The sequence below is a fragment of the Dermacentor variabilis genome, chromosome 3 (assembly GCF_050947875.1).
Source record: "Dermacentor variabilis isolate Ectoservices chromosome 3, ASM5094787v1, whole genome shotgun sequence".
Taxonomy (NCBI): domain Eukaryota; kingdom Metazoa; phylum Arthropoda; class Arachnida; order Ixodida; family Ixodidae; genus Dermacentor; species Dermacentor variabilis.
This window is the reverse complement of record NC_134570.1, coordinates 14,407,501-14,425,196: the sequence shown is the minus strand read 5'-3', so window position 1 is coordinate 14,425,196 and position 17,696 is coordinate 14,407,501. Positions and strand designations below refer to the sequence as shown.

The window sequence follows — 17,696 nt, the reverse complement described above, 5'->3', positions numbered from 1 at the left end:
AAGGCATATGTATCGGGTCTTCAGCTGTAGTTGCGTGTTTAGCATCGGTCCCTTGTGCCCCTTGTATTTGTCCTTGTCTTTCCGCACTATGTCTTTTACTTCTTAGTTATGTCTTCTGTGCATTTCCTGATAGATAGGTAAGAAAGGAAACACACACAGTGCTGATGATGATCATTGGGAAAAAAATTACCCTAAAGTGTGTAAAATGTTAGTGCTCACTTGAAGAAAAAATATGCACCCTTTGGAGCTCACCATGTCCCCAAACAATATTTGTAATCTGTCTTGCGTGCACTTCTTCTCTGTAGTGCTGCACACCCATAACTTGGTCAGGAATGCTGTGTAATGCAGGGCAGAGCTTGCTGCCCTGCATGCTGCTGTCAAATATCTCCTGCAAGAGACACCTCCGAAATGGGACATGTTTTGCGACTCTAAGGCAGCACTTCAGAGCCTGCATTTTGCCATGTATTGTAGGAGTCATGAGCAGCTGACACACAAAATAAGAGAAGATCGCTATCAAACTATTGCTAAAGGGCATGAAATTATATTCCAGTGGCTACCTGGACATACCAGTATTGCTGGTAATGACCTCGTTGATGAAGCTGCCGGTCTGTTCATCTGGATGCCTGACCAGTTACAATGCCCTTATCAAGAACCGATGCTGCAAGGCAGCTTCATATTGTGGCTAAAGCTATGACCCACAATACTGGTCTTCTCCCAACGTCCTGAAGTGTCATCTTCATAGGCTGGATCCATCCTTAAAGCTACAAGTGCCATAAAAAATTTCCCACTCTGAGGCGACAGTATTGTGCCACCTCTGGCTCCGGGTGGCATTTACGAAGGCCTACTCATTCCGCATTGGAATAGGGGATACGCCCATGTGCGACTCTTGCAAAACCACAGAAACGATTGAACACATCCTATGTATATGTCCCCAATACGACGTCGAGCGTAAGGTTCTCCAGACAGCACTAAACCAGCTGGACTCTAGACCATTTTCCGTAATGAAGATCCTTGGACCCTGGTCATTCATGTCTATGGCATAGAAGGCTACGAAAGCTCTCCTGAAATACCTCAAGTGAACAAGTCTTGGGAACAGACTGTAGACTCGGTGCAAACCTTCCACTGTGCGTGAAACTGTGCTCTCTCCTCTCTTTCTCTTTATCCACATGACCCCTTCGCCCAGTACAGGATAGCAAATCGGACGTGCATCTGGTTAACCTCCGTGCCTTTCCTGTCTTCTATTTCTCTCTCTCTGTAATGCTAATACATGTATTCCGTTCATGACTTTTAAGTACCAGGAACATGGAGTTAAAGGAAAAAAAATTCACACAACATAAATGATTACTGCGTAGGGACAAGATAAGTCCAGACAGAAATGTAGCGAGTGTAGAGTGTTAAATAATGGAAGTGTAGGCAAGATTGAGGATTATCATTAGGGGAAAAAAGAAGCCCAAGAGAGTGTAAAATTCTTTGTGTGTGTGCAGCGCCAGGTGCATCTGCATGAGTGACTTCCTCCACTGCCTTATTATTAATTTCCTTGAAATGGAGCATATCACCACTTCAGGCATACACAGCTGTGCATAGAGAGAGTGCATCGAGAGCAGACGTACTGATGAAAACAACGGTACTCAAAACATATCGCATACATATTAAAAGACTTTTGATTTACCATGTGGTGGAAGTTTGAATATGCATGAATTGAATTGCTTTAGTAAAATGAGTTGGAAAGCAGACAGCTGTGTTTGCTCAAGGTGTCAGGATGTCACCATGTGGCGGGTTCATTATTTTCACTGCTTTTCCAATGTTTAACAGCAGGCGTAACTTTAAAAGTGGCTGGATAGGTTCTTTTGGAGTGTGAAAGATATGAAATAGTTGATGTTCTCATACCTAACATTCCTGCAGAAAGTTCTCAGATGAAGTCCACATTCTGTAAGCTAGAGAAAACTCACTGAAGAATTGAAAATTTTTATCTGTTCTGCAGCTTTACGCCTTTCGTGATTCTGAACAAGCAAGAAATGTATTGAATGCAAGTTTTCAGTGGACGTAAATAATTACACCCGAAAGGTATAAGCTGTATCTGATAAGTTCCCCTATGTGTGCCCATCTTTATATACACATAATGAATGTAAATGAAGATCATATAAAAGGGGAGAGAGAGAGAGAGAGAGAGAGAGAGAGAGAGAGAGAGAGAGAGAGAGAGAGAGAGAGAGAGAGAGAGAGAGAGAGAGAACTGAGGTGGGGGGGGGTCAATAAAGTGCATTTATTTAACAACAAACGCACAGTGGCTCATAGCATCAGCACTTACATGAACCTCTTTTCAATGCACATTATTACATGCATACATGCATACACTTTGATAAATATAGGCATAGGAAGTACTACTGAGAACTTACATCGTAAGTGTGCGTAACGTGCGCTACAACTAAATATTGTTATTCAAAAATAAGTTCTGCATGATGTGTTTTTACATGGCATTGGCAATTGGAAGCAATTATTACTGCAAACATTTCAATTGCCTTTCATGTTGCTCACTTCTTAATTTATACAAACATACTAATGGCTATGCCGTTCATCATCTTGCAATGCTACCAGACCATTTCTCAGTGCAGCAGCAGCTTGTCCTTCTTAAAAGCAGCATGACAAGCACTCAAGTAACATATTATGTGATGCTTCAATTACTCTTGATGAAAAGTGTCCTAAAAGTCCATTCATTTTGTGAATACAGTAAAACTACAGTTACAAATTGGCTTTAGGTTCACATGATGATCTGTGACAAAATGGAGGCTGCATTTTCAACAGCCACTTGGGACATGGGAAGGTCATCAATATCTGGCACGTCTGTAACTGTCTTCATCACGGTTCTTCTGTACTTGCTTGAGGAGTCATTCACAGCTTTGTGTGACTGAAGCAAGTGCTGCCGCAGTTTTATTTGGCTCACTGCTCCTTTGGAGCACAGTGGACAGAAGAACTTGAATTCCTTGGTGTGCTGTGTGATAACATGGTTCTTGAGATTGTGTGGTATGCTGAATGCCTTGCTGCAGTGTGGGCAGACATGTGGTTTCTCGCCTGTGTGTGAGCGAATGTGCAGAGCCAGAACACTCTGCGAGGTGAAACTGCGGCTGCAGTAGGTGCAAGTGAGCCGCTCAGCATCTGCATGCCGGTTTAGTCTGTGTGCAGCCAAGCTGCTCTGGTACTTGAACCGAATCCGGCAGACGTCACAGCTGTGCCGCCATGTGTGGTCTCCACTCTTCCACTGGCTCGATGACTTTGCTTCCTTGCTGTGCCGAAACCTCCGATGAATTAAGAGCCCCTGAAAAAGTGGTCAGTACGAACCTGAGGCAGCAGATGCTACATTCCACATATGGCACTGAGCTATTGGATGCAAAGGGGAAATTTTCATCCACACAAAAGCAGCCTGAAGCTAAAAAAAAAAACCTAACGTGCATTCCTAAGAAAGCTTTGCAGTCGAAGAAAGAAACTGTTCAGGTTTGAGGATCGAACTGGGACCAACGCTTTACCGGGGAAGTCATTCTAGCATCATAGCCAACCAGTACGCTAGCAGATTGCAGTGCAAGGCCAAATTAGCCAGAAACTCACAGACACTGAATGTGATTAATCTGTTCTTCAGAAATCCACAAGCTGGAGGAATCCCCAGTTCTTTGGGAATTTTTCTGAAAATTCCCAATATTTCACAAAAAGAAAAAGTGTCATCTGTCTGAGCCTAGAATGAAGCATCATGGTTCGTACATGTTTGGCACAGCATATGTGGAGTAACACGGCAGCATCGGGTTGTGGTATGACTATGCCTGTGCTACAGAAAACTTTTGAACTTACACTAGAAAAAGGAAAGCTAGAGGAGCAAATACTTCTGACTATAGAGCATTGCACAGCCCCTTTAAATAAGTGTAGATCAACTGCAGTTACAAAAAAGATGCAGTTTTGCCTATAATGTGAAGCAGTGATGCGATGCTTGATACAATATCATGTGCGGTAGATCTCACACTACATCTTGCAGAATTGGTTGGTGTAAACACCTGCAGGTGGGTGCGAATATTTTCTCAAGAAGAAGAAAATACTCAATGACAACCCATCTAATTCTGCCCGATTCTAGGATATTCCCCCATATATTGGGTATGCGCCATAATTAGAGAGAAACCAGTCAATAATTTCTAGTTGGAGTCGCGTTTGTTTGCAGAAGTGGTGCTTCCAGGTGTTGAAGAAGTGTAGAGACTCAGCTTTTCTCCCTCCTGTTACTTAACGTGTGTTCTGCTTTTCATCGCTGCCTTCGTTTAAATTGCTTCACCTCAGTGCTAGTTTACGGATAAGTACTTACAGGGTGCCAGTAACTCAAAGCATTTCACAATCTCAGCAGCTGGCTGGCGTGACCGTGCTTTCCAGCTGTGGCATCGGCGAAATGGACTGAAATACTCTAGACATTAAATGTGAGAGGTTATTAGTTTGAATCCTTGCTGTGCACGCTGTTGAATTTTAAAAATTTATAAACTAGAAAAGTACTTTGGGATTCCGGCAACGAGCACCGGTAGAGATCGGAACAGCGGGGAGAGTGAGCCTGTAGCAGCTATCGCTACAAAATGTGGCAGCAAACCTGATGGTTAACAACATGCGCTTTTTAAGTGAGCACTAAAGTACATAGATCAACACAACCAGAATGATGAAACAAGCACAAATGTTCATCCTAGTCCTTTTCTTGTAGTCATGCTGTTCCTTGCACTTCTGCTATGCCGTCAGGGGTGGATCCAGCGTGGCATCAAGGTAAAGTACAGGGTAGGGTGGCAGCTTGTCAAAAAGCATAAAGGACAAGGGAGGGACCACGAAGGTATGAGGGAGGGGCACTCACTGTACGCTAAATTTTGTTGGTGCAGAAATACCAGCATTTTTCTAGATAGGGGAGGGGGGGGGGGTCTCTGGATTTGCCAGCAGTTGCATAGGTATTACAGGGTTTTTACAGGTTTCAGAGACAAAAATTCAGACTTTCAAGGCCCTGTCAAATATTTTTCAAGGATGCAGAAAGGCTTCCCATGTAGCAATTTCTTACTATAACAATCAAACAAAGTTATATACAAAATGTCAAGACTTGATTACTTCAAGTTCCTAATGAGGCATGAAGAAAACAGCATAAACACGGGAGGTGAACCAGCACTAAGCGCTGGTGTCTCTCGCTCACTGCAGGATTTTTCAGTATCGTGCAAGTTGCTGTACGAAGCGTGCGTGCGTTTGCATTGGCATTAAATTTTTGTACAGTCAAATCACTCCTAAGATTATAAAGTTCCAAGAAAAGTCTATAGTTATACCTGATGACTTATAATCTTGTTGCACAAAAAAAATCCGAGGAGACATCCATAGAAATATTTTAATTACAAGGTGCAGAAATACCAGCATGTTTCTAGGTAGGGGAGGGGGGGGGGGGGTCTCTGGATCTGCCAGCAGTTGCGTAGCTATTACAGGGTTTTTACAGGTTTCAGAGGCAAAAATTCAAAGACTTTCAAGGCCCTGTCAAACCTTTTTCAAGGACGTAGAATGGCTTCCCATGTTGAACAGTTGAACCCACTCATAGCGTTATCAGTTTTAACAATACTCGGATGCAACAATGCACAGCCCTGGCACCAAGAACTTTTTTGTGTGTTCTATTTGGCTACCGAATTTCCGTGCCTACAGGAAAAGAAACATGAAATCTTGAGAAAGAATAATAATAATAATAAAAAAGTGAGCTGCTATACTTGCCTTTGTGCCAAGCATCTCGCATGGCACGAATTAGTACATCATCAGCATCGCGCGCCTCTATGTCTCCCTTCCACCCTCTCCAAACACAAGTTGACTGCCTCGACGGAGCTGACGTCGAAGGAGTGGAAGGGAGATGGGACGGAGGCATGCGAGGGTGCAACTAGAATGAAGGGATGCTGCATGGAGTGCACTGCACAAAGGTGGGTGCGGAGAAGTTTTATGGTATGTAGGCAAATGCAGCAGCTGGGATTTTTTATTCTTTCTTTTTTTTTTTTGCAAAGATTCTGCATTCTTTTTTCTTTCAGTATACATAGTTAAAACCAGTACTGTTCCAAGTGGCTTAGACTGTGCAATTGTTCCTAGAGTGGGATGCATGCTGGCTCCATGCTGATCCTCCATAGAAATGTGGTCACATAATCAATTTTAGATCACATTACTCAAGGGAATCAAGGGTTTTCAGGGCAAATAAAGAATTCTAGGACCTTTAAAGGGCCTTCAAAACATACCTTTCAATTTCAAGGGTTTTCAATGGTTTTAAGGACCTGTGTGCATCTTGCCTAGCACCAAGAGATTATGAAAACATGCTCTTTATAGGTGACAATAAACTGCTACTGTGAGAGCTCAACCTCAGTGTAATGAGTCACCACTACCTGTGAGAACTTGAACTGCTGCTTGCACAGTTCACACTGGAAAGGCAGGTTTGCTTCGTGGCTTTGGCTGTGATGGTCCAATGCAGCCTTAGTTTCATAGAAGTTCTCGCACATGCTGCACACGAAAAACAAGCAGTGAAACAACACCATGTTCTAAACAGATAACTGCCCTGCATTGTGTTAGCTCTAACGCCTGAAAAACAGGGCACAAACCGAAAAAAAGAAATACTAATTTGGTTTGGGTTCAAGGTGCTTCAATTTTGTTCTGGTTAAGTTTTGGTTTGGAGAAATAAAAATTTATAATGGTTGATAATTTACAGCAAACTGTTTTAGTGCAGCTTATTTTATCCTGTTTCATGGCGATATTCTGCCTAACATTATCAGCTGGTCTGCATGGCACATTAGCAAGTTTCATCAAGAGAAGGCAGAAACTTAAGAATGAACTACACAGACACAGGGGAATTTTTATGTACTTATCATAAGCAAGATCCTCCCTAAGACCACTTGGTGGTGCTGACCTGTCCTGTCACCTCTACTTAAAGGCAGCCTTCACCTACCGTTGACCATTTTTGGCAGCAGTGGCAGTAGTACAACACGCATCAGCTTATGCACTCATTTTTGCTTGCACAGGTTAGCTGCGACAGAATCTGCCTTTTTTTCCTGTTATCCTGTTACTGTCGCTGCTACCCATAAGCTATTTCTTTTTATGATACACCCTATGCTGCATTTTTTTGCTACTGTAAAGCAGTGCTTTGGGCTTGTTGGTAAGACATCGTGAGGCTTACAGCGTGTGAAAAACACAAGGACGAAAGGGAGACGTGACCCACACAAGCGCTAACTTGCAACAATCTTTGTTGCAAGTTATTGTTGCAAAGACTGTTGCAAGTTAGCGCCTGTGTCTGTCACATCTCCCTTTCGTCCTTGTCTTTTTCACGCGCTATAAGCCTCACTTTGTGCTACTATCCTATCCCTGTATAGCATGATTTTCTAATGTTTTTTATATTATTTGGAGCAGTCCAATATGTTTACTTGTGCTGAGCTCGCAAAAAGAATTAAGCTGGAATCGAGGCTTTTTAATGACTCCTATTAAATGACTGATCGAATTGTGGACAAGTTCATGGCTAAAATGAAGACTTCTGGGGTTGATGTGTTCAAGCTGAAGATTCATACCGACAGCCTAGAGTCCAGTTTGAAATTCTTGAATGATTGTGGAGAGACGGTGCACAGAGAAAAAGCCATGGCTTGTGGCAAGAAACAAAGCCCTCAAATTTAAAAACAGTTCGCTTCCTAACAATGTCCCCGAGTTTGAGCAGTATTCATGCATAAATAATACTGGTGTTAAAGTGCACTTTTGATAGTGATCGGGGCAATCCGGATTAAGCTCAATCCGGATCCATGTACTGCTACACAGTCGCTGTCGCATCATGATCGCAATCCAATGATCGCGACGTCATCAGGCTGACATCTGCGCCCTCTCACATAGTATTCTGAAAAACAAAAAGTGAAGGCAGCTCAATTAAAAAGACTCTTCATCAGCAATAGTACCTAAGCTGTAAAATTGAAATATTTTCCAAATTAAACCATATTTTTCAAATCTACATTTGTAGTCTAGGTATTATGAAGTTCTGAGAGATGCAGATAATCAGCAGATGGTGATAACTATATCCGGATCGTTAAACTATGCAGAAGTGACCAGTGTTGATCATGATCAAGAAACCAAATCCAGATGGGCCCCGATTGCAATCAGAGGTCTATGTGTGATACCGGTATAACGTAGAGATCAGAGGCATCCCTTGTACTCAAGGTGAAGATTTCATGGTTGTCATGGAGACAATTGACAGTATAATTGGATTCTCCATAATGTCTTTTGATCTCGATGTTGTTCATCATGTATCTACCAAAGATAAGGGCAAGAGGAACATAACTGCTCGATTTTGCTCTCAAACTAAGAAGAATGAGTTCATCAGCAAGGCACGAAAGGCAAGGCTCTGCCTAAGCACCCATCGGAATGTCTGACAGCAACAGACCAGTATTGGCTGTGATGGTCCTTGCTACTAACTTTTAACTTGTTACTAATGTGGGGTCTTTGCCCTGTTTCAGAATCGGAACGACAAGGGCTTCTTTCCATGCAGTAGGGAGGTACTCAGCAGACCATATAGCGTTAAAAAGTGTTAGCAGAGTAATTTGAGTATCACTGGGGAGGTGTTTAATCATGTCGTACATGATCCTGTCCGGTCCAGCGGTAGAGCTCTGACATGCAGTCAGGGAGGCTCTCAACTCGGCAATGTTAAAAGGCGCGTTAAAGGGTTCATTCGGTCTGCATTTGCGGTCTATAGCCTTGCATTCTAGGAAAGCCTTGGAATAATGAGCAGAACTGGAAACGCACTGGAAGCGTTTGCCAAGGGCGTCAGCTTGGTCTTCAAAGCGGTTCGCTTCATGGTTCACTAGGGGCAACGGATGAATTTCTTGTCCCTTTAGCCTTTTCAGCCCATCCCATACTTTAGCTTCTTGAGTATACGAATTTATACCTGAGAGAAACCTCTGCCAGCTTGCCCTCTTTGCCTGTCGTAGCGTCCTTCTTCCCTGTGATTTAACCTGTTAGAATTCTATTAGAATTTCGGCTGTAGGACTTTCACGTAGTTTGCTCCAAGCTTTATTTTGCCTCTGCCGTGCCTTTCGACAATCGTCATTCCACCAGAGGACCCGTCTTTTGGATGAAGTGCCTCTTGTTTGAGGAATGAACTTTTCAGAGGCGTCAATGATAAAAGCGGCGAAGTATGAAACAGCATGATCTATAGTAAAATTATCTATAAAATCCTGTGATATGTGGGTGGATTCCCTAAAACATTCCCAGTCAGCTGAGGCCAGTTTCCAGCGAGGGAAGTGTGGAGTGAAGTCATGCTTGTTTATGAAGTTCAGCGTTACTGGGAAGTGATCACTTCCAAGTGGATCTTTAATTACGCACCATTCCAAATCAGGGAAGATAGTAGCGGAGCCGATCGCCAGGTCTATTGATGAGTATGAGTTTGATGTGGATTATAATACGTTGGCTCTTTCTTATTAAAGAGGTACGCACTGGAGGTTAAAAGGAAATTTTCAATGAGTCGACCTCTCGCGTTGCATCGTGAGTCTCCCTACATCGTGTTATGAGTGTTAAAATCTCCCACGATTATGTAAGGCTCGGGGAGCTGATCAATGAGATTATAAAAGACTGTCTTTTCGATATGATGGCTCGGGGGTATATAAATGGTACATACAGTGACCAACTTATTAACCCTTTGAGGGTCAATGACGTAAATGTACGGTGCCACAAACAAGTTCGAAAATGGTCGATGCCGTATATTTATGGCACTGTCTCTACGTTTAAAAAGCGCGCCCATTTTTTAACTTTTTCTTTTCTATTATGTGCTGCCGCTATGTGGGAATACAGGGAATTTTTTTAGTGCACCTGCCTCTCTTGGTTTTTGTTGCATGGTTTTTTTAAATGCTAGTTTGCTCCCGCGCATCTATATAGTACCGCCCGTGCATTGACGCACGCGCGTGCGGGTGGCGGTTCGGGTTTTGTTTTCGTGGGTGGTTTCGGCTTCTTACGCTTGCAAAACTGATGACTATCTCGTTACTAATCGCTGAAAGGGCGACCGCCTCTTTCTCACTCGTTCAGTGCTCACAGGGGTGCGCATATGAAGGATGACGCCGTGCATGCGTTTCCGCTGCTTTTTTTTTTGTTTGACATTCGCGAAAACTAATTGCCTCTGGTTGGATGAAGATTAGCGGAAGTTTGTCACACGTTTTGCTTTTTTGACGGGCACACAACCACACAGTTTTCTTTAGTGCGTGCCCCTACACAGTTCGATTACGTTATGGATGTACATATTAGATATTAGTGTAAGAGCAGGAAGATTTGAGTCTTGCAAAATATTCTCGTGTGGGCTTTTCAAGGCCTTGAACTATGTGTATAAAAATGCATCAAATTTTTAATTCTTATAAGTTTATGTCCTTTTTTATTGTTGTTATTCATGAATGAAGAGTATATATATATATACCAATGCAAAATATTTTTTTCTCACTTTAGGGTCACCCTAGAAAAATTGTGGTGAATTTTTTTCGAAATAAGTCGCTAAGAAGAATTTAAATCTGCGATAAAAAAAATCGACCCCGGGCGGTCGCATATGTTGAAAAAAAACCGACCCTCAAAGGGTTAAAAAGAGTGGCCCGAACTGACACTGCTTCAAGGGGTGTCTGAAGGGTGACATGTTATAAAGCTACCGCCTTGTCGGCTACTACTGCTACACCTCCGGAGGCATTAGCCTCGTCATGGTTTTTTCGGAAGATGGTGTAGTTTCAAAGAAATCTGTGTTGGTATTTTTGAGATGTGTCTTTTGAACCCACAGCAACTTGGGATTGTGTTTGTGTAGTAGTTCTCTAATGTCGTCGAGGTTATGTAGAAGTCCTCGTACATTCCAGTGTAGTATTTGTGTTTTTATTATGATAAATGGGTTTGGTGCTGTGTGTTTAAGAGACTGAGATTAGTTCACGGGCCCTTTGGAGGCGCCATGACGTGGGCTTTGTCTTTTTTTGACTGATCGAGGGAGGCTCACCGCCCCTTTGGCACTGGTAGCTTGTCTGGCTAGTCGTTGTATCCATCGCCTCTTGCGAGGCACTGGACACGCGCTCCTCTGAGCACATTGTTTGACAGGCCTCGGTACGTTCGACGAGACCTTTGAGGCCACCTGCCTCCGGTGGATGGCCCCTTCTGCAGGGGTGGCGGAGCAGCGCTAGCTACAACTGCCATGGAGGCAGATGGCGTAACTGCAGACTCACTGCTTGTGAGTCGGACAGCCGCCGGTAGCTGTTGTGTCGCTGCCCCCTGACGCGCCACGTCGGCAAAGATGTTCTTGGGCAGGTATGAAACCTGCCTGCGTGCCTCCTTGAAACTTATGTTCTTTTTTATTTCAATTGTCACAATTTCCTTTTCTTTTTTCCAGGATGGGCACGACCACAAGTACGCGGTGTTCTCCCTATCACAGTTTACGCAGTGGAGAGTGTTCTCGCAAGATTAGGAGGTGTGTTCATGGGCACTGCATTTCGCACAAGTTTGGCGGCCTCGGCAGCTCTGCGAACTGTGGCCAAAACGCTGGCATTTGAAACATCGGAGGGGATCTGGCACGTATGGCCTAACACGGAGCTTATTGTACCTGGCTTTGATTGACTCGGGCAGGACACTTGAACTAAAGGTGATTATTAGATGCATGGTTTGAATTTCTTTGCCATCCCGCCTCATCTTAATTCTTCTGCCATTGATCGCATTTTGCTCACTGAAGCCCTCCAGGAGTTCCACTTCAGTTAGCTCCAACAGATCATCATTTGAAACTATGCCACGGGTGGTATTAGGTATTCATAGTACGGTACGGGTTTACAATTACTTGGGTTTCCCCAAATGACACAAGGATCCCATCTTCGTGGCCAGTGTCACGATCCACCCGGGTTCATGAACAAGGGAGGGCTCGAGGCACCCTCCGATAGACGGACGATCCGCAGCGTGGTGGTGCGGAACGATGACTGACCGGCGAGCAGCGGTGCTCGTCGGTGTTTATTGCGGTGTGATGACGAATGTTGCCTGCCGAGCTTTAGCAGACCACCGAGCCTGGCGGCGAACGAACATTATGCCTGAGGGGACGTCACATGTTTGCTACATTTGGCAGTTTCTCGTATTGCTTCTGATTGTGGAGCTCCAGGAGGAGATCACCGCTTGCCATCCTCGTCGCCTTATAACCGGGACCAAAAACATCAGTCAAAGACTTTGATACAAGGAGCGGTGAAATGGTGTGCACTGGGTTGTCGGGTTTTTCCAAGTGAACTACATGAAAACGTGGGAAGCTGTGGACTTGGCATCCGAAAAACTGAAAGACATCTTCGGTGCGCCCTCGTTTCTGAGTGCGATCAGGGAGTTTAGGAAAAGCATTTTCCATAAGTGTTGATGGGGTCTTCGACAGCAATGCCAACCACCCACCATGGAGCCCAACAGGGGGACGTGACAAAGGTTCCTTCAAGGGAAGCCTTGCCTATGCCAGCCGTACATCGCTGGTATAACCAAATATAGCATAACCAAGATTGGCTAGCCACACAAGGTTAACCCTTGCCGCCAGGAAACTAGGAAGTGATAAGAAGTGAAGAGAAGACAGGAAAGATGAAAAAGGCGAGAGAGAAAGACGAAGATCGGAGAGGAAAAGGCGACTGCCGATTTTCCCCAGGTGGGTCAGGTCAGTCTGGAGGTGCCGTCAACGTGAAGCAGAGGCCAAAGAGGTGTGTTGACTCCGCCGAGGGGCTTTAACAGTTCGAACACCTGGCGTCGGCTCAACCCCCAAGATCCGCCTTCCCCCAGAAACGGCCAAATCGCGCACGGCTACACGCGAGAGGGTTCAACCCTCGTGTGCGCGGGTACGCGATGTCGGAAAGGTATTGGTACATCACAACACAGCCCTGTCATTTACTGTATTTGCGCAATTTTAATAAAAGTAGAGAGGAAAGTAATGTTAAAGGGGTCCTAAACCACCCTTCAGGCTTGGTGAAGAAACAGTCTGTGGATAGCATCTCAGCCATGTTTTGGGGACATCTCAGCCAAGTTTTGCAGTCGAGCGCAGCGCGTGGATCTTGCAAGCGGAGTGTGAAGTCAGCTTTCTCTCAAATGATCTTTTTTCAACTGAAGCCTGCTCCACACTCTTTTCTGGATGCTTTATTTTGTAATATAGCAGATTCCCATATGTGGCTGCTACCCGCCGTGGTTGCTCAGTGGCTAGGTTGTTGGGCTGCTGAGCACGAGGTCGTGGGATCGAATCCCGGCCGCATTTCGATGGGGGCGAAATGCGAAAACACCTGTGTACTTAGATTTAGGTGCACATTAAAGAACCCCAGGCGGTCGAAATTTCCGGAGTCCTCCACTACGGTGTGCCTCATAATCAGAAAGTGGTTTTGGCACGTTAAAACCCCATAATTTAATTTCTTTAATATGTGGCTGATACTGGCCTATGGCTGACACGAATCAAGAAGGGTGTTTGAGTGAGTGCACTTCTTCCTGCTGTTACTGGGTGTATTTATAAACGAACATTAATAAATATGCTGAAGTAAGCAAAAATCTGCTTTTTGAATAATTAGGTACTTCCGGAAGAAGGCGACTCACGCTTGGCTACGGCCACCCACGTAGGAATTAAATTTTGGCCACCCTGCTTATCATTGTTGTAGCTGGTGGATATCACTAATTTTGACTAGTTTTGAATGCTCAACTAGCCTCTAATTATGCAATACTTAAGGTCAGACTACACATAGAGTTGCCAGTGTGTGCCCACTCCTGGTGCTTCTGGCTAGATGCCTTGGAAAACGTTGCTTCATATTGAGCTGTTGATAGTGCTTCAAGATGCCCAAGTTGGATGTGGCTACTATTCGTCGGTTAAGCCGGTATAGGACCAAAGCCGATCTGCACCATGTAGCACGGTCAGACTGGAGCATATGGGCGCGAGCACACACTCAAGCCATGTCGTGCACAAAGAAAATGCTGCGCACACGCACTACAGTTGCCTGTAGCTGCGGTCTGCTACGTAGTGTAGATATCGCGGCTGCAACAGTGTGTCATGATGAGTCCACTGGTTGAGCGCACTGCGGCTCGCTGAGGACAACCGCATTTGACTTACGGTTGGCGCGTCGTATGTGTCAAATAGGAAGTAGTGGCATCTACGTGAAAACACAAAATCAAATTTGAACTGCGTGCCATGGTGAAGTTCAGTAAGAGGAGCGTTGTGGGCGCGCCCCACTCCGCCGTATCCTTCGCAGTGCAAGGCACTCAAGGAGTGGAAACACCACGAAGGGCATATTTCATTGCCAATAACTCCACTTCAGCTGTATGCACTGAAGTACTTTTTGTGGCAAAGTATTTCTGAAATAGCCTATTTTAACTTCAAGCGCATTTTTCCACTTCGATAAAAAGTGGTGCAGGACCCCTTTAAAGTAATCTATTACTTTTCACTAACTGTTTCAGTTACTTTTATAGGGTGGTAATCGGTAGCTGTAATCAATTACATTTATGAAATTAATCCAAAATCAAGAAAGGGGCTGACAGATGGAATAGCACTGTGTGGTATAAAGGTTATAAACAGGAATAAGGTGCCACAGAAAGGCTTGCCAATGTTTCGATAGGACCTATCTTCGTCAAAGGTGGCCTCGTCATCCTCGGCATGTTAATTTAAAAGGTTTAGTGCAGTGACGTCACATGCGGTTGTTTTTGGTGGCGGCTGGTTGTAAAGGGAGAGACTTCAAAGAAAATTAGCGCTGTCGCCTGACGTCTGTGCACGTGGTTCCCAAGACGAGGGGACAAGAGCGGGAGAGTGGGAAGGTGGGGAGAAAAGAAAAGAAAGAAAAGGAGAGAGAAAAAAAGAAAGAAACCCTATCAAGTAGGAACCACTCAGACAGTGACCTTCAAAAAGCTTATGCCGCTGCAACCAAACTTGATCGAGCCGAGGTCCTCAAGCCCCGCACGAGGATAACAAGAACAATGCCTCTTCTTCCTACTAAATTCTCATGCACTCCCAAACGTGAACAACATCCTCAGTAAATAATACTCAATTCTCACCAGCAACCTGAAACTTAAGATTTTTCCCGACCCACCCAGAGTAGCCTACAGATGCAACAGTAATTTTAAAGATATTCTTGTGCATGCCAAACTAAGGACAAAGACAAAGATGGGAACCGGTCCCTGTGGCTGCCTCAGGTGCTCTACATGCAAGCATATTCAATCAACTGCCACAGTAAAAAGTACAGCATTGAATTACTCACACAAGGTAATTTGGGTTTCACCTGCACATCAGGCAATGTAGTCTACTGTCTAGAATGTGCCACTTGTAGCAAACAATACATAGGTGAGACTGGACAACAAACTCATACAAGACTCAATGGTCACCACACGGATACAAAATACAACTTACCTAAGCAGTAGCCAGCCATTTCAATGAACATGGTCATATATTCGACAAAGCAAGGTTCTATATACTACAAACAAATTTCCGTTCACCTCGCAAAAGAAAATATACGGAATCATACCTCATACACAAGTTTAATTGCCTACACCCGACGGGAATCAATTTGGCACGTGGCAACTTAGAATCTTTAAAAGCGGTAACTTAAATCTGAAATTCTCATATCATCAACCAAGGCACAAAACACATTATGCCACCAGCTAAACTTAATTCTTAACCTCACCTATTCCTCCATTTCGAAATTTTTTTCCTGCCTACTACTCAATTTAATATACTCTTTCATGTTTTTACATTTATATCAACTTTATGATCCCCTTTTCCCAAGTACACTTAACCCTGCCCGCTTCTGCACATGTCACCCTCCTATTTGTTATTCTGGATTTGGTTTCCCCCCCCCCCCCTATTTTGTCTATTTTTTTATTAGGTATTTTTATACCCCCACCAACACATTCCAAAGTCCCAGACGCGAGTATACCTTTGTCACCGCCTCAGCCACACGGGGTATTGCCATTTCTGTATACCGCCGTAACGACGCCTACGTTGAGCTACTGGGGTTAACATCCCTTGAAAGACCATGCCGCTGTCTTCCAGTTACCTTATGCATTGCACCCCAGACTCTTTGTCGCCATCTTAACTCCTTCAAAATTACTCAATGCATTGCTGCTACGCCACTAAAGTCACTCTTTCAACTGATGTCCTTTTGGGTCTTTTTTGTTACTCGTGCACTGACCGCCTGACCAGCTCTTCTAAAGCCACAAAAACATGCCGCCAACGACACCCCTGAATGCTCCCTAACCTTTCGCTTTCCCAACACTCTCCCATGCCCCTCTTTTTCTTTTCTTGTTCTTTCTTTTTTTTTCCTCTTGGTGTCCCCCCCATTTTTCTCTCCTTTTCTTTCTTTTCTTTTCTCCCTGCCTTCCCACTCTCCCGCTCTCATCCTCCCGTCTTGGGAACCATATTCACAGACGTCAGGTGACAGCGCTAATTTTATTTGAAGTCTCTCCCTTTACAACCAGCCGCCACCAACAACAACCACACGTGACGTCACTGCACTAAACCTTTAAAACTAACATGCCGAGGATGATGAGGCCGCCTTTGACGAAGATAGGTCCTATCGAAACGTTGGCCAGCCTTTCTGCGGCACCCTTATTCCTTTTCATAACCTTTATACCACATTTATGAAAGTAGTAATTGTAATTGCCTGATTGATGACATGGATGTGATCCATTGTAGAGTATCCCTTCCTGAAGCCAGCCTGTTCTCTAGTTTGACTGAAGTGTCACCCTTTCTATTGGAGATTATCTTGGTGAATATTTTATATGATATTGGAAGTAAGCTAATCGGCCCATAATTTTTCAATTATTTGATGTCTCCCTCTTTGTGGATTAGTATGCTTGCATTCTTCCAGTTTTCTGGGACCCTTGCAGTCGACAGGCACTTCGTATAGAGAGCCCCCAGTTTTTCTTTGATTGACCATCTTTGATTAAATCGACCGGTAGACCATCTTCTTCTGCCACTTTCCCACATTTGATGTCTTGCAAGGCCCCTCTAACTCCATCACTAGTTGTAGAAGGAGCCTCTGTAACCTGTTCATTACAATTCTGAATGGAGATATTGTGGCTGCTTTGGATATTGTACAGGTCAGATAGAATTCTTCCGCTGCTTTTACTATATCTTTAAGATTGCTGATGATATTACCCTGCTTATCTTTCAGTGCACACATCTTGGTTTGTCCTATGCCAAATTTCCTTCTCACTGATTTCATGCTGCGTCCATATTTTACTGTTTCCTCAGTCTTTCTCACACTATAATTTCGAATATCCCTTATTTTCTTCTTGTTGATCAGTTTTGACAGTTCCGCGAATTCTATCTGATCTCTTGAGTAGGACAGTTTCATCCTTTGTCGTTTCTTTATTAGGTTCTTTGTTGCTTGGCGGAGCTTGCCGACTGGCTGCCTTGGTGCCTTGCCTCCCACTTCAATTGCTGCATATGAAGCCAGCCTAGTTACGGTTTCATTCATTGCCTCTATGCCCTCTTCATATATCTTTTCTAAGGCTGCATATTTGTTTGCAAGTGCTGACCTGAATTCGTCTGCTTTTACCCTTACTGCGTCTAGATAGGCCTGTTTCTTCTTGACCAATTTTATTCTTTCACTCTTCAAATTGAGGTGAATCTTAGACTTCACTAATCTATGATCACTGCACTTTGCCCTACCTAACACTTCTACATCCTGCGCTATGCTGGGATCGGCAGAAAATATGAAATCAATTTCATTTCTTGT

The 17,696-nt window shown here is 44.1% G+C and overlaps 1 protein-coding gene across 1 annotated transcript in view; it reads right to left on the bottom strand.

Annotated features, from left to right (window-relative positions):
- Positions 1 to 2,231: 2,231 nt before the first annotated feature.
- Positions 2,232 to 17,696, bottom strand: part of LOC142575164 (uncharacterized) — a 23,391-nt gene continuing 7,926 nt past the window's right edge. The window contains exons 4-5 of the mRNA XM_075684240.1: positions 6,393 to 6,507; positions 2,232 to 3,310 (exon numbers count right to left, since the gene is read on the bottom strand). Coding sequence (XP_075540355.1) covers positions 2,756 to 3,310; positions 6,393 to 6,507 — 670 coding nt within the window. The 3' untranslated portion in view covers positions 2,232 to 2,755. The remainder of the gene's footprint in view (positions 3,311 to 6,392; positions 6,508 to 17,696) is intronic.